Genomic DNA, 21,955 nt, shown 5'->3' on the forward strand with positions numbered 1-21,955 from the left:
GGTATTTCTAATTCCAACTTTTGAAGGAATCGCCATACTGCTTTCCACAATGGTTGTACCATTTTACAGTCACACCAGCACTGTATGAGAGTCCGAATTTCTCCACGACCTCATAAGCATTGTTATTTTCTGTCTTGTTGAGCTTTGCTACTAGTGCTGAAGCAAGGTGATACCTCATTGTTGTTTTGATTTGCATCTCTCTAATAGCTAATGATTGTGAGCATTTCTTCATATGTTTGTTGGCCGCTTAATATCCTCCTTGGTGAAGTGTCTATTCATGTCTTCTGCCCATAAGTCATTGATCTTGCAAAATTTCATCTCCAGCATCATTTCTATCACCATTACCACATGAGGAAATGGAGGTCCTGAAAGCTTTACTCCATCCACATCATTAAGGTCAGCTCTACTCTGCTGAGGCATCTCTTCTCTAGTTGTATTTTGAGTGCCTTCTGACCTGAGGGGCTCATCTTCCAACACTATATCAGATAGTGTTTCAGGGCTATTCACAATGTTTTCCAGTAATATATCAGTGTTTTCACTGCTATTCATAAAGTTTTCACTGGCCAATCCTTTGAGAAGTGGATGGCTCATTCCTCCTTCCGAGTCTGTCTTAGTCTGGAAGCTCTGCTGGAACCTGTCCACCATGGGTGACCCTGCTCATATTTGAAATACTGGTGGCATAGCCTCCAGCTTCACAGCAACCTGCAAGCCACTACAGTACAAACTGTCAGACAAGTGGTAGTTTATAAGGCATGCTTATAAATGTTCTCTAAAATACTTTACTTCTCTTCCTCCTTCTCTATTCTCCTTTTCTGAAAAATAAAGGTATTGGCATGTGTTTACCTCACAAAGAAACAGAGCAACTTAATAAAAATCTAAAAGTGTCCTATTTTGATAATAAAGTAACAAGTTTTCTATTTTTCTATTGAAAGGTCAACATGATTGTGTGACTGTAATCAACAATTTCTTTCCTCGAGAGAGACTGGATTATTACACCAAACCTCAGGGACTGGATAAAGAGCCAAAACTTCCACCAAAGTTGGCAGGCCCACTGCACAAAATTATCACCACCACAAATCTTCATCCTGTCAAGGTATTGGTCCATAGTTTTAGCAGCTCTTATTATATAGGATCCTAATTGTCTTAGGTTGAGTTTGTAGGCAAACAGCTTAGGATGGACTGTGTTGTTCATTTGATTTATTGAAGGAGTGCTCTCATTTAAAACATGGAAGCGAGAGAAAAACAGAATACAACAGGAGATAAATCTAGGCAGAGGGAAGGGTTCGGCAGAAGCTGGCTTCCACCTCATCCCACAGGGTGCTCTGTAATATGAATAGCTCCACAGAGGCTAGGCATTTGGGTCGTTATTCACTCACTGACTGGGGGTTATCCGAAAGGGAAAGGACAGCCTCCTAGACAGTGCCAAGTGAGGTAGCTTCCTTTAGACAAAGGCAATTCTCTAGAGATAGAGACCTCTCCATGCCCTTAGCAGTTGGAGTATAGTGCACTGGCCTGGTAAGAGGGTCTGGGTAGAGTACCAAGAATATCTATGGCAATAATGATCCTTCTATGATATGTCCTAAAGTGCAATCAGGAGTACGTTTTTAGCGCAAGTGACTATTTGATACCTTTAAATAACAAAGTTCTTCCAGTAATTAGTCAAAGTTGAACAGATTTTCAAACCTTGTAGACCAACATAAGTTTAAATGGTTTCACTGGGAAACTAAATGACCATTTTCTTAGGTTTTTATACATGGCCTGTTTAATAGTACTTATTTTGAAGTACTGTTTTCTTTTTAATAGTTTCTATTGAATTATTAAATAGCTTATATTAAACTATTCTGTTAATAGTTTAATACTTCTTCTAAAGTACTGTTTTCTTAAGATTTTATACACAGCCTGTTTATATCTATACATGTTGTTGTTGTTATGTGTCGTCCAGTCAAACCTGACTCACAGCGACCCCTCCTTGGGTTTCCAAGGCAGTAACTCTATGGAAGTAGATTGCCCCATCTTCCTTCTGAGGAGTGGCTGGTGGGTTTGAACAACCAGCCTTCTGGTTAGCAGTCGAGTGCCTTAGGCACTATGCTACCAGAGCTACATATGTACGTATATATGTATAAAAAGTTCACAGGTGACAAATGCTTAAGGACTCAACTATTAATGAAAAGGTTGGCAATTTACACCTTCCCAGAGATGCCTCGGAAGACAGGCCTGACAATCTGCTTCTGACAGGTCACAGCCTTGCAACCCCTGTATTTCCACTGTCTGGACCAAAGAAGAGTGAAGAAAATCAAAGACTTGAGGAAATAATTAGTCCAGGGGACTAATGGACCACTTGAAACACAACCTCTATTAGTCTGAGACCAGAAGAACTAGATGGTGTCCAGCTACCATTATGGACCACTGAGATCGAGATGATAATAGAAGGTCCTGGGCAGAGTAGGAGAAAAATGAAGAACAAAATTCAAAGTCGTAAAAAAGACCAGATTTACTGCTCTCATAGAGGTTTTACTGTATAGATATGTGTATATGTATATGTGTGTGTGTCTGTGTGTGTGTAAATATATATATATATAGATAGATAGATTTTTTAAAAATATTAATCCAAATGAGTATAATTCCTTCAATGAGTCATCACAGAAGACTCCTATGCTTTTATAATTCAATGTCTATCATAGATCTTTATTCATGGATATAGATTTGATAGTAATTTGGAATTCTTTGGTGAATAAGATAGTTAATAAATTGAATCAAAAAGTTGGATTTTTCCCTTAATACAAGGAATTACTACACTAATGAAATAGATCTTCTTAGAATTCTGTTACAAAAGGAGAATCTTTGGAATATGTGGAATGCCATTAAAATAAACAGACAGTTCTCATAAAATAACTCTTGAAGACTAGCATTTGTTTGAACATACAGATTCTAAAATGTATTCATTCTTACTACTTTATCGATGCATTCCTGTGCATATAGTCTTTGAGGCTCAAGTAATAAGCAAACTGCCTGTCAAGTGATCCTATACCTAAAATAATTTTAACTAGCCAATACCTTCCACATAGGATAGAAAAGTGAAATCTGCTCTGTTTTTGTTTTTGAAAACATATATATATATATATTTACATTCTAAAAGAATGAAAAGAGACAACATTTGTGGTTCTACGTGGCATAAAAAGGAAGTTAGCTATGACTCACGTATTTGTATTCCTAGTGGAGATTATGTGGGACTTAGAATTTAACCTTTGAAAAGTCTTTAGTCTCTTGCGTATTGGTGGTTCTCTTCCTCCAAACACATTTGAGGAAAGAGAGCATCCCGTGAGTAACAGCTATTCCCTTTGCATGACACATTCTCTTAAGGATGAGGCAGGCCAGGTAGGGAGATGGGCTTTCCCAGGGTACAGTATTTCTCAATTAGAGAAATTACAAAGCCCCTTGTAATTCCCCTTCTGCCAGAGCATTGCCACGATATTCTGGTTTGGATTAATTTGAAGACATTCCCTGTGTTTTTCTGATTCACTGCTTTTTGTATCTTAAGTTTCTACCCCTTTAGATTGCAATGAGGGTCTGTGGAATATTTTCTTATACGTGGAATTTAGTCTCCCAGGATTAAAAGTCCAAGAATTATTGTACCTTCAGTTACATTTTAAAGGCATATATTTAGAATAAATTACAGGTAGCATATTGGAAATGTAAACAATCTGCAACAGACTACATAATAATTTTCAGAGTACTTAGCCTTTTGAAAGAGATGGTTCTGTAACTATGGCACCTTTCTTCAGACCAGTCTGCCTCTTTTTTGTAGCTCTAAATGATTTACTCGCTTGAAAGCCTGCTTTCTTTTATCTGTATTTGGATAAAAGCTGCCTAGTTCCTTTTGTGATGGCTCATTGTCACTGCTTTACACATTTTCAAACTAGCAGTGTTCTTGCTGTGGAGTGTTATAAACAAGTAACTAATAGCACCTCTCTATAAAAGTTAAAGACATTTTAAATAAACACAGAAGTCCTCCCAGATACACAATGTGCCATTTCATTACAATGCACCTAACACAGCTACTTCTGCATCTCAGTTAAGTGGTTGCTATAGCAATAGGGATATGTTTGTTTTCAAAAGGGGCCTGGGGAATTGTGCTGAGTACAAAGATTATGAAGGAGAAAAACAGAATCCAAGGAAAGAATGGTAACACATATGAGCAGAAGGCAGGTGTGTACAAAGTGATGCTGTCTTTATTAACACAGTTTCCAAGCCCAGACTTGCTGATTTAATAATTTAAAAGAAAAACAAAATGAATTTAGAAGATAAAAAGAATTCAAAATGCCACTGTATAAACTCATTCCAAGGCAGCAGTCCTTTGGGAGATCAGACACATCTGGTTTTTATGCTGACAGGAGTTTATTTACTACTCCTCATTAATTTATAATAAGGATTTCCTTTATAATCTATTACTTCATAATGCTGCGGAGATTAAAGGAAGGAAAACTAAATGAAGTATTCTTTTGCATATTGCTAAGTAAAAGATTAAGCAAACTCATAGCAGAACTGTGGTTATTATTTTTCTTCATGTATATTTCAAAATAGATAAGATTTAATGTCTATAAACAAAGATCTCTGGTGACATAGTGGGTAAGACATTTGCTGGTAACCAGAAGGTCAACAGTTCAAACACACCAGCTTCTCCATGGGAGGAAGATGAGGCAATCTTACTTCTGTAAAAATTTATAGCCTTGGAAACCCAATGGGGGTTGCTATGAGTTACAATCAACTCAATGATAGTGGGTTTGGTTTTTTGTAAAGTCTATAAACAGAAAAGTCATTAATATAGGTTCTATTTGAGGTTTTTTTTTAAAAAAAAAAAAATTCCCACTTTGTAAGTTTAAGATCTTACTCTTTGATTATAAATGCCATATATAAAAGTCTTGATCTGTCAGCTTCAAATACTGCAGTTGATAGCAGGAGTATAAATAGAGAATTATTGGGTCTTTTCTTCATCACCAGGAAGCTCTAGTGGTGCTGTGGTTAAAGCACTGGGCTGCTAAGCACAAAGTCTGCGGTTCAAACCTGCCAGCCACTCTGTAGGAGAAAGATGAAAGCAGTCTGCTTGCATAAGGATTTACAGCCTTGGAAACCCTATGGTGCAGTTCTAATCTGTTTTATAGGGTCACTATCAATTGGAATCGACTCTATGGCAGTGGGTTTCTTCACTGTCACAAGTCAATTTTTGATATATGTTAATAGTAGAAGAAGTTACCAGAAAATGTCAATAATGATTCTCTTTATATTTACATTAAATCTAATAATTTATTATCAAGAGCTAGATTTTAAATAAAATACCAGATTATATATAAACGTAGTACAGTGAAAGATAAATGAAAATCTTAATTTCACAAAGACATTAGCTGTGTGTTAAATATCCAACTAAGATTCTAGACATGGGATTTTATTTAAAATGACAAATGATTTTTCTTCATGCCTAATGAGAAGAATCTAATTCATGAAATCTGCTCATCTTTAGCTGTTATAATTTAAGTGCAGATTGGCTCTCTGATCTAGGTATATAATCAGACACAGGTTACAAGCATGTTTCACATTACTACTTGCCACTAAGAATTTTTATGCTGTCCCATGTGGATGACTTCAAGTGATATATCCTAGAACAAAGCCAATAAAAAAAATACTCCACATGGCACTATATTTGAGCTTAATTTGTGCATATGTGGGAAATTGTGGGACTCCTAATGTAAAAGATTTGATAACTCTAAAAACTTCCCTTTAAAGCTATTTATGGTTTCCCTTTGGGTCTGCTCTCATTACCATAGATGACTGAAAGCATTCTTAGGAAAATTTCTACAGAGAAATGTAGCTAACTGGAAAGTAAAACCCATTTCATTTTTAGTTATTTCTGTAAAAGTTTTATTTCTCTATAATTAATAAGAACTAATGAGAATTGTTCTCCCAGCCATGGAATTCTAGAGCTAAGTAATATTAACTAAAAAAGTAGTCATTAGAGTCTAGGTATCAAGTTATATGCGCAAATTAATTTATCTTTAGGAAAAGTGGTTTTAACAGATAAAGTAAAACCATGGACTATGAGTGCTAATCCCCTGGTTCAGGTAGATGGCAGGTGACACCGTAACGTTGCTGTAACCAGGCCAAGAAACCCAAGATACCAGGGCCCTCTGTATTAGTTTTATAGCTTTTAACAGTGGCAATTTGCATTCTTATTTCTAATTTGAGTTAACATAGTAAATAGATGACCATATGTAGAGAGACGGATAGTCTGAAATCAACCAAAACAAACAAAAAAAATGCTTACATAATTTGTGCTTTGAAAAATCTCCCATTGCAATTCTAAACTCACTGGAGTTTCTTCTAGATTGTGATGCTTATAAATGAGAATCCTCTGCTGACAGAAGAAGCAGCCCTGAGTAAATGCTACAGAGTGATGGATTTGATTTGTGAGAAATGTATGAAGCAAAAAGACATGAATGAAGTATTGGCTATGAAAATGCACTACATTAGCTGTATCTTTCAGAAATGCATTAACTTTGTGAAAGACAGAGAAAATAAACTAGACACTCTGATCAAAAGGTACTCTTTTTACTATGCGATGTACAAAGTACACTCAAGTGAATATTTTATATGAAGTTTCTTTATGTATTTGAATATTAAGCATTTTAATAGTAATTATTTATTGTGTTATATTACTATATATGTTATTGTTGGGAATCATGTTTATGCTATGAGAAATTGTACTTAGATTTTATGCTCACGGACTTTTATACTTTGACTGACTGAATATCCTGTTCTAAGCTCTTCAATAGTGCTGTTAGCTATAAGGACTATTATGTCTAATTTATAGATGAGTTCCTAAAAACCCAAAATCAAACTCACTGCCATCGAGTCAATTCTGACTCATAGCGACCCCCTTTAGGTTTCTGAGGTGATGAATCTTTATGGAAGTATAAAACTACCACAGCCAGCAATTACTTTGATTTTAATTCATGGTCATGATTTGAAGAGAAAATGAAAATCTCGGGTAGCAAAGAAGAAGCTATTAAAGGTTCCTGGGTTTAGTTGGAAGGGAATGCTTAGTGATTGAACTCCAATTACTTTTTTAAAAATGTGTCTTTCAGCTTGTTAAAAGGCCGAGCTACTGATGGCTTTCCAGTATATCAAGAAAAGATCATTAGAGAAAGTATCAGAAAATTTCCTTACTGTGAAGCTACACTCCTCCAGCAACTGGTACGAAGCATTGCACCTGTTGAAATTGTAAGTCTCCTCTTTAAGTTATCTGTACCAATCAGACCTTGTTATTACATGTGTATAGTTCAGGGCGAGTTCTCTTTTATATTTACTTTCATTAGACAATTTCCAGGATCAAAGGTGGAGGTAAGTTTGCCTATCAAACTTGTTTCTTTTTATCCATTTCCACTCTTAATCATCTTTCTACTTATATAAAACAGCTGTAGTTTTAATAAGCAGTATGTCCTTATGTTAGTTATGATGGTTATAAACCTAAATAAATAAATAAATAAATAAATAAATAAATAAACTCACTGCCATCAAGCCAATTCCAACTCACAGCAAACACCTTTGGAAGTAGATTGCCCAGTCTTCCTTCCGCAGAGTGGCTGATGGGTTTGAACTACCAGCCTTCTGGTTAGCAGTCATATGCTTTAGGCACTACCCCACCAGAGTTCCTTAGGATGGTTATAGTGATTACAATTTAAATGGCTCTGTGAAATCTAGAAAGGTAGGTATACATGTATTGTGTAATAAAGATGCACATGTTACAAGGGTAGTTGTATGAAATGTCAGTACGAAGTTCTACACTAGATGGACATAGGAATTGATCTAGTGTGATATTTTGGGATCAGTGGGGATGTGGAAGGATGAGCCATATATTACAATCTCAAAGTATCTCCCATCTCTTTACATTCTAATTAATGCCTCTGATAATAAATTTACCATGCTTTCCAACGTGGGAAGTGAGTTTTGTTAACTTTATTATCTGTTCTGTAAATTACTGCTCTTTTTGTTATGCATTTATTTCAGTAGCATTTGCTTTCCTTCTTTTGAATAGGTTTCTGTTAGCTGAAGCTACACCATTCTTCTATACATTTTAATCAAGTCTTTATCAGCCTTTGACTATCAGTTTAGAAATTAATCCTGAGATCATTCCCATCCATAGCTTCCTCCTTCCCTCTGGCAATTTCAGTTCCTTTCTTTGTGCCTTCTTTTGGCTGTTATATCATTTCAGAGTGGAAAATCAAGAGTAGAAACAGGTTTCATTTGTTCCTTTGTATATTAATACCTCACCTCTTCAGAACCTTGAAACAAACAAGGAAGATCTAAGCAGACAAGATGGTCTTGTATAGTTCACACATTCATTTACTCAAAAGAGATCTCCATACCTTCACACATTCTTTACTCTTACTTTGAAGTATACTTGGCTAAATAGACTCCAACACCATTATCAGAAAAATAATATACCATGACCAAGTGGGGTTTATACCAGGTATGCAAGGATGGTTCAACATCAGAAAAAAACAATGTAATCCATTATGTAAATAAAGAAAAAGAGCCAGATTATCGTATTAGTCGATGCAGAAAAGGTGTTTGATAAAATCCAACACTCATTCCTGATAAAAACTCTCAGAAAAATAGGAATAAGAGGGAAATTTCTCAACATAATGAAGGGCATATATGTAAAACCATAGCCAACATTATTCTCAATGGAGAGAAACTCAAAAGTATTCCCTTGCTAACAGGAACAAGCCAAGAATACTCTTTGTCATATCTATTCATATTGTACTAGAAGTCCTAGCCAGGGCAATAAGGCAAGAAAGAACTAAAAGGTGGCCATATTGGCAAAGAAGAAATGAATATCTCTATTTGCAGATGACATGATAGTCTATGTAGATAACCTGACAGACTTGCAAGGAAAGTACTGGAACTAATAGAAAGATTCAGCAAAGTGGCAGGCTACAAGATCAACATATGAAAATCAGTTGATTCCCTACATCAACAAAGAGATCTCTGAAAAGGAAATAAGGAAAACAATACCATTTACAATAGCTACCAAAAATATAAGATACTTAAGAATAAATCTTACCAGGGACACAAAAGACCTGTACAAAGAAAACTGCAAAAATATACTACAAGAAACTACAAGAGACCTGCATAAATGGAAGAACATACCATTCTCATGGATAGGAAGACTGAATATTATGAAAATGTTAATATTACACAAAGCAATATATATATTAAATGTAAATTCCATCAGCATTCTTTAAGGACATGGAAAAACCAACCACTAACTTCATGTGGAAAGGAAAGAGAGCCCAGATAAGCAAAGCACTATTGAAGAAGAAAAAGCAGGTAGTCTCACACTCTCAAACCTACTATATAGCCACATTAGTCAAAACAGCCTAGTATTGGTACAACAGTAGACACATAGACCAGTGGAACAGAATTGAGAATGCGTAGATGTATCTATCCATCTATAGATAGCCGATCTTTGACAAAGAACCAAAACTCATTAAAAAGGGGAAAGATAGCCTCTTAAACAAATGGTGCTGGCAAAATTGGATATCCATTTGCAGAAAAATTAAGATCCATACCTCACACCATATACAAAAACAAACTCAAGGTGGATCAAAGACCTAAATGTAAAACCCAAAGCTATAAAGTTCATCAAAGATCAAATAGGGGCAAACCTAGGGACCTAATTTATAGTGTAGACTATCAAGCATAATCCCAAATACACAAACTACATGACTAGGACCTTTTAAAAATTAAATTCTTATGTGCATCAAAGGAATTCTCCAAAAGAGTAAAAAGAGAACTTATGAATTGGGAAAAAAATACTTGGCTGTGATGCATCCAACAAAGACCTTATCTCTAAAATTTATAGAAAACTCCAACATCTCAACATCAAAAAGACAAACAATCCAATTAAAAATGGGCAAAGGACATGAACAGACACTTCAACGAAGAAGGTATTCAGGCTGCCAACAAACATGTGAAGTAATGCTCAAGATCATTAGCCATTAGAGAGAGATACATCAAAACATCAGTGAGATATCATCTCCCACCAGCAATAATACCAAGTTCAGCAAGACAGAAAACAACAAATGCTGGCAAGGATGTGGAGAGATTGAAGTCCTATACACTGCTGGTGGGACTGTAAAATGGTACAATCACTGTGGAAGATGGTATGGCAGTTCAGTAAAAAGCTGGAAATAGAAATACTATTTGTTCCAGCAATACTGCTACTAGGGATATATCCTAAAGAAGTGAGACCCAGGACACAAATAGATATATGCACACCCATTTTCATCACAGCACTATTCACAATAACAAGAGATAGAAACTACCTATGTGTCCATCAACAGATGAATGGATAACCAAACTATGGAACATACACTAAATGGAATACTATACAACACAAAAGGATAATGTAGAGTCTGTTATACACCTTGTAACCTGGATGAACTTGGACGACATTTTGCTGAGTGAAATAAGTCAGTCAAAGAAGGACAAATATTGTCTGAGTACACTATTATAAAAAGGCAAGGAAAGATTTACTCAGGGAAGGAAATTTTCTTTTTTGGTTACCAGAGATGGAAGGGGAGAGAAAGGGAGGGAAAATTGCTGACTAGTTAAAAGACATATTGATTTGGGTGAAGGAAAAGGCAATATAACAAAAGTGTATAACCAGCACAGTAATACTAAGGAAAAGGAGGACACAGAGAAATGCACAAAAGGTACAGACAACAAAGGTAAATACTGTTACATGCACAATACTGCATTATCAGTAACAACAAACACGAGTCTACAGGTGGGTACATAGACAGGCAAGAAGATCAGGTATGGGTAGGTGAGCAGTACCATACATAAGTTTGGCAAATGATACTCCTGCATGCGTATTTGTACTTGCTATGAAAACATGCATAACAAAAACAGGATAACTTCGTAGCCACAACCAAGCACCCTGAAGGAGTGAGTCACTGAACTTACGAGCTAGGGCCCATGGTCTTAGAGGACATCAAGCTCAGCTGGCACAATACGGTACACAAAAACATTGTTTTATATTCTGCTTTGGTGAGTAGTGACTGGGGCTTTAAAAACTTATAACCAGTCATCTGAGATGTTACTGTTGGTCTTCTTGTCATCCAGAGCAAAGAGTGAAGAAAATCAGACATAGGGAAACCATTAGTCCCAGGGACTAATGGACCACAGGAACCTCAGCCTACCTGACCCTGAGACTGGAAGAGCTAGATGGTGCCCAGCTGCCTCAGAAAGGGATCAAAATTGGAGATTGTGGATAGAGAGGAAGAAAAAACATGGAACAAAATTAAAAAACATAAAAAGGACCAGAATTACTGGTCAGATAGGGATTGGTGAAACCCCTGAGACTGTGGCCCTGGGTTACCCTTCAGGCCTGGAATTGAACTCTCAGCCAAACAATAGACAGGCCAAGCTGAACACCTGCCCCAGAGAGATGTGCTCTTTAGAACAGTCAGTAATGAGAGATCAGAAGGGTAGCATTTGCATAGGTGGAAAACTAGATAAACAGGAATGCATAGGTAAGAAGGACACAGATAAGCAGTGGCCACAGGGAAGAGGTGAGAGGAGAGCTGTTTCATTGTGAGGATTGTAATCAGTGTCGTGAAACAAAATGTATGTGAACTGTTGAGTGTCAAATGAATCTGCTTTGTAAAATTACACTCAAACCACAATTTAAAAAATAAATAATAAAATAAATAAATTTGCCTATTTGGTATTTAAGCTTTAAAGTTTAAAATTAAAGTTAGCATATTATAAGGGTTCTTCTTCAGTTATGAATGTCTGTTTGCACGTACCAAACTCCAACCAGCCATGAATGAAATAGATAAAGGGTTTATTTTTCATATATACTGACAGGCCTAGAGGTAGGCAGACTGGGCCTGGCAGAGACTCAAAAATGGATTGAGACCCAAACACTTTCCTGTCTTTCCATCTAGCATTCCTTAGCCATGCAGATTCTTGTCTTTGTGCTGTGACCTCATGGTTTCAAGATGTCTAACACTCCTCCTCCAGGCTCACATTCTTATCTCAGACAGGAAGAAGAAAGTTGCCTATGCCCCAGCTCCCTGAAAGTCTCTCATGGTTACACCTAACTGCACAGGAGTCTGGGGAGATGAGTATTTGGTGCTGCTCTAAACTGCTGCTCTGAATAGAATTGTTATTGTTGTTAAGTGCCAACGAGTCATCTCCGACTCATAGCGACCCTTTGCACAGCAGAACAAAACACTGCCCGGTCTTGAGCCAGCTCCATGATTCTTGTTATGCTTGAGCCCATCGCTGCTGCCACCATGTCAGTCCACCTCATTGAGGGCCTTCCCCTCTTTCGTCGACCCTCCACCTTACCAAGCATGACATCCTTCTCCAGGGAATGGTCCCTTCTGACAGCATGACCAAAGTATGTGAGACGAAGTCTGGCCATTCTTGCCTCCAAGGAGTTTTCAGGCTGCACTAACAGGTCTGTTAGTCCTTTTAGCAGTCCACAGTACTTTCAGCATTCTTCGCCAACATCACAGCTTAAAAGCATCAACTCTTCTTTGGTCTTTCTTATTCATTGTCCAGCTCTCACATGCATATGAGGCGATTGAAAATACCATGGCTTGTGTCAGGCGCACCTATCCTCAAGGAGACATCTTTGTTCTTCAGCACTTGAAAGAGGTCCTTTGCAGCCAATTTGCCCAGTGCTATGCATTGTCTGAGGAGCCTGGTAGCATAGTGGCTAAAGCACTTGACTGCTAACCAGAAGGCTGGTGGTTCAAACCCACCAGCCACTCCTCGGAAGGAAGGTTGGGCAATCCTACTTCCGTAGTGATACTGCCTCGGAAACCCAAGGAGGGGTCGCTATGAGTCGGGGCCGACTCGACGGCACATAACAACAACAACATGCATTGTCTGATATCCTGACTGCTGCTTCCATTAGCTTCGATTGTAGAACCTAGCAATGTGAAGTCTTCGACAGCCTCAATCTTTTCTCCATTTATCATGATGCTGCTTACAGGTCCAGTTGTGAGGATTTTTATTTTCTTTATATTAAGGTATAATCCATTCTGCAGACTGTATTCTTCAATCTTCATCAGTAAGTACTTTAAGTCATCCTCACTTTCAGCAAGAAAAGTTGTGTCGTCAGTGTATCACAGGTCGTTAATGATTCTTCCTCCAATCTGGATGCCACATTCTTCTTAATATAGTCCAACTTCTTGGATTATTTGCTCAGTGTGCAGATTGAATAAGCACAGTGAAAGGATACAACCCTGACACACTCCCTTCTTGATTTTAAACCATTCAGTGTTCCCTTTTTCTGTTTGAACAACAGCCTCCTGGTCTATGTACGGGTTTCTCATGAGTACAATTAAGTGTTCTGGAATTTCCATTCTTCTCAATGTTATCCACAATTTGTTATGATCCACACAATCAAATGCTTTTGCATAGTCAATAAAACACAAGTAAACATCTTTCTGGTATTCTTTACTTTGAGCCAAGATCCATCTGACATCAGCAATGATATCCCTTGTTCCACGTCCTCTTCTGAACCAGACTGCACTTCTGGAATTTCTCTGTCAATACACTGCTGCAACCATTTTTTAATTATCTTCAGTAAGATTTTACTTGCATGAGATATTAATGATATTGTTTGATAATTTCCACATTCTGTGGGATCACCTTTCTTGGGAATGGTACAAATATGGATCTCTTCCAGCCAGTTGGTCAGGTAGCTGTCTTCCAAATCTCTTGACGTGACCCAATGAGTGCCTCCAGCGGGGCATCTGTATGTATGTTGAAACATCTCAATGCATGGGCTCAGTTCTGATGGTTAAACATACTCTTACTTAACAAAGTTAATAAGGTTTTATATGACAAGAAAGGGTTCTTGTTTCTTAACAGTCACAGAAAGATTCTCTATGGTTGTTCAGCTGTAACATTGACTTTTCTGAAGTAGTAGTTTAACAGGCTTCTAGCAAGATCTCCTTTAGTTTATTACCTTTAGTTACATCTGTGACAGTGTTAGTGTGTGTTCTGACACAAAAGTCACATATTAGGAGAGAGATTGATGAGGTCTCAGGCAGCTCTATTAAAAAAAAATGAATGTGGAAAATATAATCGTTAAGTTTGTTGATTATATCATATTCTGTTTATTTGTGGACCACTCTGCTATCTGGTTTAGTAATTTGTTATTGAGGCAAAGGAATTATATATCTTTATATATGTTCAACATGATATTAAATAGTAATTCCCAAATTTTTGTATGTCTCAGAATTTCCTGGTGATATTGGTAATAACCTGGACCACACCATTGGGGGGAAAAAAAAAAAACTCACTGCCATTGAGTCAGTTCTGACTCTTAGTGACCTCTACTTGGGTTTCCAATGTGGTATCTGTACAGAAGTAGATTGCCCAGTCTTCCTTCTGAGGAGTGGCTGGTGGCTTTTAACTTCCAGCCTTCTGATTAGCAGTCAAATGCCTTAGGCACTATGCCACCAGAGCTCCCTGGACCATACCCTTAGACATTCTAATTGAGAAGGTATAGGATGATACCAGGTATCTGAATTTTTAACAAGTTTTTTGATGTATACCAATGTTTGAGCACACTGTTAGAGACTTTCTTTCCTGATGATATTGTCAACTTAAACATCTAATATCAGAGATTTCATTTTACCTAATTTTCCCCCCACCATTATACTCTGTTCATTCTAAGCCTAATTGTTAGCATGTAACAGGAGGCAAACATGATCATTGGTATTCACAGGAAAACAACAGCTTGGAAATGGGTAGCTACACTTAAAATATTTATTAAATTTTTTGAATATTTGAGAACATTGTTCCCAGGTGATGTTTTAAAACTCTGTTACGTAGGGCAGTAACAAGGTCAAATATTTTCAAGAATAATCTGCAAATACTCAGATAGAAATTCAAATTATGAAAAGTGGCAGAATTTTGGGTAGGGATAAAGGAGAAAATTTGAAAAGCTTGAAACTATGAACTGCTTTGGCATGCTGATGGCACAGTGGTTAAACGTCTGGCTACTAACTGAAAGGTCAGCAGTGCATACTTACCAGCTGTTCACGGGAGAAAGTTGTGGCAGTCTGCGTCTGTAAAGATTTATAGAAACGTAGAGATTTATGGAAACATTATGAGTTTATTTTCCTGTGTCTGAAATCAGTGCTGACCTAACTGAAAAATACTTTTATTCTAGAGAAGGTCCATTTTATGCTCTTTGGTTACTGAGACCCATGACTTACTTTCCAACTGTGTACTTTGTGTAGAAAGAGTTGGGTGTTTGTCCATTTGTCATGAAGTCTCTACAGATTGCTACATGTTTCTTCCCTAGAGTGGCTTGTGGGTTTCAACTACTGACCTTTCTATTAGTAACCAAGCACTTAGTCACTGCACCACCAGGACTCTTTTTTTATATTCTTTAGAAGGAATAATTTCTTCTTGTGTATCTCTGTTTCCAGACAACACTGTTCCCGAATGCCATCTCTGTAGTCTTTCCCTGGTAACTTCAGAGTTCTTTTTCTCACTCTAGGGTTCTGAGCCCACTGCATTCTCTGTGCTTAACCAAGCCATCACTGGTCAGGTGGGTTTTGTGGATGTTGAATTTTGCACAACCTGTGGAGAAAAAGGAGCAAGTAAAAGATGTTCAGTATGCAAAATGGTAAGAATGAAGTTCTTTTAAGTTCTGCTGTGTGATATCTGGTTTGGATTTCCTTCCAACCTGACACTGGGGTTTTATGTTCTGTAAATTTAATGGTTGTCTTGTCAGATATATTAGTTTTCTAATACTGTGAGCTCTGGTAGCATAGTGCCTAAGGCACTTGACTGCTAACCAGAAGGCTGGCGGTTCAAACCCACCAACCACTCCTCGGAAGGAAGGGTGGGCAATCTACTTCCACAGTGATACTGCCTCGGAAACCTAAGGAGGGGTCGCCATGAGTCGGGTCTGACTTGACGGCACATAACAACAACAACATAAGGTATATTTTAAAAATAAAACTTAAAAATATTTATTGTTTAAAATGAAAGTTTTTCAAATTAGGTTCCCATTTAACAATTTCTACAAAAATTATTCAGTAATATTGGTTATATTTTTTAAAAATGTGTCATAATTCTCATTCATTCTATTCTCGTACCATTTCCTGTACTCTGGTTCCCTTTACCCCTTACCTTCTTGTCTTTGCTTGAAGGCTATAAGGTATTATATCTAATACTTAAGAAATAATTTTGGAAGGGTCCTACAGTATAGATGTAGTTCTATACCCTGTCTGTCTTCTGTCAAATCCCAAGCTCCCTTACGTTCTAAGCTGACTACACTAAAGAGAGAAAAAAATATGAGTAAGAAAAACAAACAAACAAACATAAAAAGGTTATCATCCATAGAGTAGTGGTCCTGAGTCTAATACAGATATGGGAACCCAGAATAGGATAATTCTTAAATATACAGTCTTAACTCCTCTGATAACTACAGTGTCTTCATGAACTCTGTTATAAAAACTACAACTGCTTCTTGACAGTCACCAGTCTTTACCCTCTGTGAACCATACTACCCACCTCTGCAACCTTATCGCAACTTCATAGCAACCCTCATTAGGTTTCCAAGGCTGTAAATCTGTATGGAACCAGACTACCTCATCTTTCTCCTGTGGAGTTGGTGGTAGGTTCGAATCACTGACCTTTTTGGTTAGCAGCCAAATGCCTTAACCACTACACCACTAAAAAGCAAAACTCACTGCCGTGGAGTCAGATCCGACTCATAGTGACCACTTCTTGGGTTTCCAGGGCAGTATCACTACGGACGTAGATTGCCCAGCCTTCCTTCCGACTACACTACTAGAGTTTCTTTCTTGGCCCCATAGGTAATGTTAATTTTCTATTGATTTTAAGCTTGGTATTCTTTAGCATATTATATAAAACCCATCCCAATCTACCATAACCTACTTCTCCAGCTTCATTCTTAATTACTTTCTTCTCTGAACTTATGTGTGAAATGGGACTAGAGTTGTGAATTAAGTGAAACCATTTTTATGCATTAGCTATTACTGCATTTAAATAAAACACTCAAAAACTCAGTGCTTAACACAAGAGTCATTTATTACTTTTTGCATGTTTGTGGTTGGCTGGACATACCTTGGGTAGCCCTGCTCCATGTGTCTCTGATACTCTCCTTGGGCCAGCAGGCTAACCTGAACACATTCTATGGCAATGGTAGAGACATGTGAAGAAGTAGAAACACCCAAGGTTTCTTGGGTCCTAACCTCAAAATTGCCATGCTGTCTCATTCTATTGGTCAAAACAAGTCACATGACAAAACCTAAAGTCAAAGCTCTGCCCCTATAACAAGTCACATAGGAAAGGGTATGGATGCTGGGAAGAGTGAATAAGTAGGGCCGATAATGTAATTTTTGACACCATTTATATACAAAAGCCTGTCCCAGTGCTTAGCATATAAATGTTCAGTGAGGTTCATTCCCATCTCTTTATTGCCCTGCTTGCAAAAATGTAAGCTCTATTAACATCAAAATTCTTGCTCTCCTTGAACATATCATTCACTGGATTATTTCTACATTTTTGTTCAAGGTGTCCTCTTCACCAGGAATGCTTCTTTCCCATTTGTCTGTCTACCCTGACTCCCTGCAGCCAGAGTAAATCACTGCTTCCTCTGTGTTCCTATTGCTTTTACTTCCTGTCCTATATTCTAAACACTGAGGTGTCTGCCTTCCTCCATCCTACCCCATCCTGTGCTTTCTCAGCAACTGTAGGTTCCTCTGGGATGACAAGTTTGTTTTCTTTGTCATTAGAGTATCATAAACAAATTACGAGGTTCTTAGTAAACTATTTATTAGTAGAATATTCAGTAGACCTGCTTATATATGTGTTATGTTTTTTAAGTAATGTATTTTTTTGAAAGCTAAAAATAACAAGTCTAAACCAGAACATATCCACCCATCATGGTTTTAAAATATAACATGGGTAGCTTAATATCTTTATCACATATTTCTTGGTTTGATGTCATATTTGGAAAACGATGTAAGCAAAGTTCTTGAAATGAAAGTAAACCTACAATTGCTTTCAGGTAATATATTGTGATCAAACCTGCCAGAAAACACACTGGTTTGCTCATAAAAAAATCTGTAAGAATCTGAAGGACATTTATGAAAAGCAACAATTAGAGGCTGCCAGAGAAAAGAGTCAAGAGGAAAATGGTATGTATATAAAAACTGAGCTCATGCCAGTTCTTGGTGAGGGAGAGGACTGGTAGATGATATTCACACAGGACACACAGGAACTGATTCTTCTCTGAAGACCAAGTGAACTTAGTCATAACCAACAGAAGAGTTACACTGAAACTCAGTATGTCACCATTTTGAGTCTTTGGGATAATGCATAGAATGTGGTCAGCCTGGGTCCCAGTGGAAAACAAGGAGACAAAATTCTGAGGAATGTACTTTGTGCCACATTCTACTTTCTTGTGCAAGGTACTGCTGTAGTACAATGGGACTTCACTGAGTATTTACCTATATTCTGGTCATCAAGGATTTTAAAGCCTCTGCATAAGAAAATTTAATTTCCCTAAATGGCTCTGGTAGCATAGTGGCTAAAGCACTTGACTGCTAACCAGAAGGCTGGTGGTTCAAACCCACCAGCCACTCCTCAGAAGGAAGGTTGGGCAATCCTACTTCCTTAGTGATACTGCCTCAGAAACCCAAGGAGGGGTTGCTATGAGTCGGGGCCGACTCGATGGCACATAACAACAACAAATGGCTACCAAGGAGCTCTGGTGGTGAGGTGCCTAAGGCATTTGACTGTGAACCAGAAGGTTGGCAGTTCAAACCCACCAGCCACTCCATGGAAAGAAGCTGGAGTAATCTACTTCCATAAATATTTATTACCTTGAAAACCCAGTAGGGGCTGCTATTAGTACAGATTGACTTGGTGGCAGTGAGTGTTGTTTTTTTTTTTTTTAATGACTACCAAGATATTTTAAGGTTGGAAGCCTTTAAGCTTTTCACATTTCAGAACTATGGGTGAAATTACAGAGTAATTTATAAATTACAGATTACATTGCTGATGACATGTAAATACTAAAGTGTTAGCGCAGTGAGTTTCATTTATTTTTTTCTCCATCCTTCATGAGATATATGATTCATTTTCATCAGGGACAGTGAGTGATATCAGCAATGGCTTTCATATTGAGGAGAAGGATGAGTGCCCCCCCCCACTGCCTCTCCAGGGAATGTGTCACATGTTCTGGGGGGATGTATGTTACCCACGTGATTCTGAAACTGCACATTTCCACCTCCATTCCTCAAGGGACCTTGTGCCCTTTACCACTTGGTTGAGAAGCACTGTGTTAGAGGGACTGAATGATTTGTACAAAATTAAATCATTTAGTATTAAGAGAATAAGTCAGGCTTTCTGAGTGCCATGCGTTCTGTTTCCTGAATCAGACTGTTTACTCTGTGTGTTGTGGTCAGAGAATAATGCTAAGTAGACCATCAGGAAAGGGTAGAACTATCAGTAAAACAGGAGTCTCCAACTGTGAAGTATGAATTGTATGCCACACACATTAAAAGTGTTATAAATGCCTTTATTCTTAATGAATGTAGGATAGACTGTATCATCCCCACTTTACAAATAAGAGAATAATCTCATAGTGGCCATTACCTACCCAAACAATCAAGCCAATTAATAACAATGCAGCATTCAAACACAGATTTTTATCAGATCCCAAGTGGCTATTGTGATTGAGAGTGCTGGCTTTGGAGCCAGCCTGAGTTCAAATCCTGGCTCTTCTTACAAATTGTAAAACTTGAGCAAGTTTTGAAATCTCTGTTCTGTTTCCCCGTTTGTAGAATTAAAATAAGCAGTGTTACCTCCTGCAGATACAATGAGGACTAAATGAGTTGATACATGTAAAACAATCAGAAGGGTATCATGGTACAATAACTTTTTTTAAATTTTTTGCCTTTTATCAGATGCCAAACTCGATGTCAATTCTAATTGTGTTAATGAAGAGCAGCCGCATGCTGAAACAGGTACCTCCCAAGAGGATTCCAGTCAAGAGGATTCTAATACTAAAGATTCAGTGGAAGGAGGGAAAGAATGTCTCCAGAGTGATGCTGAGTTGGAATGCATACAGGATAGTCCTGCAGGTCCACAGACATCTGAGGAGTAAAAGCACAAGTGCCAGCCTGACACTTTTCACCCTAGCAGGTAGCTGGAAAACTCCTGTGACCATGTCTTCATTGCCTCATGATACCTGCATGGGCTGATGGCAAGATCCCATATGTCCTAGATTAGAGGTTTCCAAGCAAAGCTCTATCTACTTTGCCCTAATTTCCTATTGATTTCTGATCTGTAATTGGATGAATATTCCTATGGAAAAATGTTTCCAAAATATAAGAGAAACCATTTCTATTCCCTTTTTGAGGTCTGATTGTCAGCATCTGTTCTCAATGGAAAGTAAATCCCCTTAAAGAAGAAATACAGGCCCCAGGGAGCCAAGGAGCAAGCAGAACTGGTGTGAGAGAGGTGATTTTCAGAAAAGAAAAATGGTATAACCACAGAGAAGAGTAGTTAAAAGAAGTTACTTATATGTGAATAAAATGCATAAAAATAGCATTTGCAATAGTGAACTTCTACTTATTAAGGAGCAATGTAATAAAGAAAAACTTTATGTTAAAGAATCTTTGCTGTAGTTCAATTGATGGCAGTATTTTCATAGAAATTATCCTGAACAGTCTGAACTTTTTATAGTTCCTGCAGTGACTTTTTATCCATAGTATTTGTACCTTCAGAAATGTCAAATCTCTCAGAAAGAATTAAGGCATTACTAGATTATCTCAGCATGTCCATTAAAAAAAGATCACATTTTTGATTAAATAATTGCGAAATGTATAATTATTGTCAAACTAATTCATGTGCCATACTCCCATCTGGAAGGCTGACTGTTATCTTCCTGTAAGCTATTCATGTCCAGAAACTGTGATTTACAGCTATCATTTATGTAAAGTCCTGGCATCAGTTTTTAGTGTATGCAGCATTTAAACAGAGCGAGAGTGTGTGATATCTGAAGATAGTACTGTTTCAAAGTTTCTTGTACTGATTGTAAAATAAATTGTGCCTACTATTACCAATGACTCACATTTTGTTTCATGGTTTATTGCTGTCTGTTGAGGGCAACATTAGAGAAATATTGGAAAATCTAACAAATATTAGGGAATTTAGCAAATTCCTAGTTATTTTAACAACTCACTGCCATCAAGTCAATTCCGACTCATAGCGACTACCTTTTGGTTTCTGAGGTGGTATCTCTACGGAAGTAAATTGCTCAGTCTTTCTTCCAAGGAGTGGCTGGTGGGTTTGAACCACCAGCCTTCTGGTTAGCAGTCAAATAATGCCTTAGGCACTGTGCCATCAGAGCTCCCCTTTTTACCATAGGTCCCTGCTTTTCCAATTTTTTTGTGTGTGCATTTGTGTTACCATTTTTCTCCTTTTTCTTACACTACTCTCTGTCGGATACTGTGCTGGGCTCTGGCAAGAGGGTATGGTCCCTGTTTTGGGTACCATGGATGATTGGAAAAAGCAAAAGGAAATAGAAAAATGAAGAGATGCGGTAATATAGAGGTGATTTTTTCTATTGAGATGAATTGCTAAGATGGATCAGAACTCTGATACAGTGATGCTGTGTGCCATTGAGTTGAGTCCAACTGATAGGAACACAGTGTGACAGAGTAGGATTACCTAACAGTGTTTCCTAGGCTTTAATCTTTATGGCAACAGAGTGCCAGGTCTTTTCTCCCACAAAGCCACTCAGTGGGTTTGAGCCACCAACCTTTTGATTAGCAGTCAAGCGATTGTACCACTAGGGCTCCTAACACAAATAATA

At 37.6% G+C, this 21,955-nt stretch overlaps 1 protein-coding gene across 1 annotated transcript in view; it reads left to right on the top strand.

The window, feature by feature from the left end:
• ANKMY2 (ankyrin repeat and MYND domain containing 2) overlaps positions 1-20,242 on the top strand; it is a 56,709-nt gene extending 36,467 nt beyond the window's left edge. The window contains exons 5-10 of the mRNA XM_007946184.2: positions 933-1,093; positions 6,377-6,591; positions 7,137-7,272; positions 15,596-15,724; positions 18,140-18,269; positions 20,043-20,242. Coding sequence (XP_007944375.1) covers positions 933-1,093; positions 6,377-6,591; positions 7,137-7,272; positions 15,596-15,724; positions 18,140-18,269; positions 20,043-20,242 — 971 coding nt within the window. The remainder of the gene's footprint in view (positions 1-932; positions 1,094-6,376; positions 6,592-7,136; positions 7,273-15,595; positions 15,725-18,139; positions 18,270-20,042) is intronic.
• The last annotated feature ends 1,713 nt before the right edge of the window (positions 20,243-21,955 follow it).

Source organism: Orycteropus afer, unplaced genomic scaffold (genome assembly GCF_000298275.1).
Source record: "Orycteropus afer afer isolate SDZICR_OR568_19922 unplaced genomic scaffold, OryAfe1.0 scaffold00008, whole genome shotgun sequence".
In the NCBI taxonomy this organism is placed as follows: Eukaryota; Metazoa; Chordata; class Mammalia; order Tubulidentata; family Orycteropodidae; genus Orycteropus; species Orycteropus afer.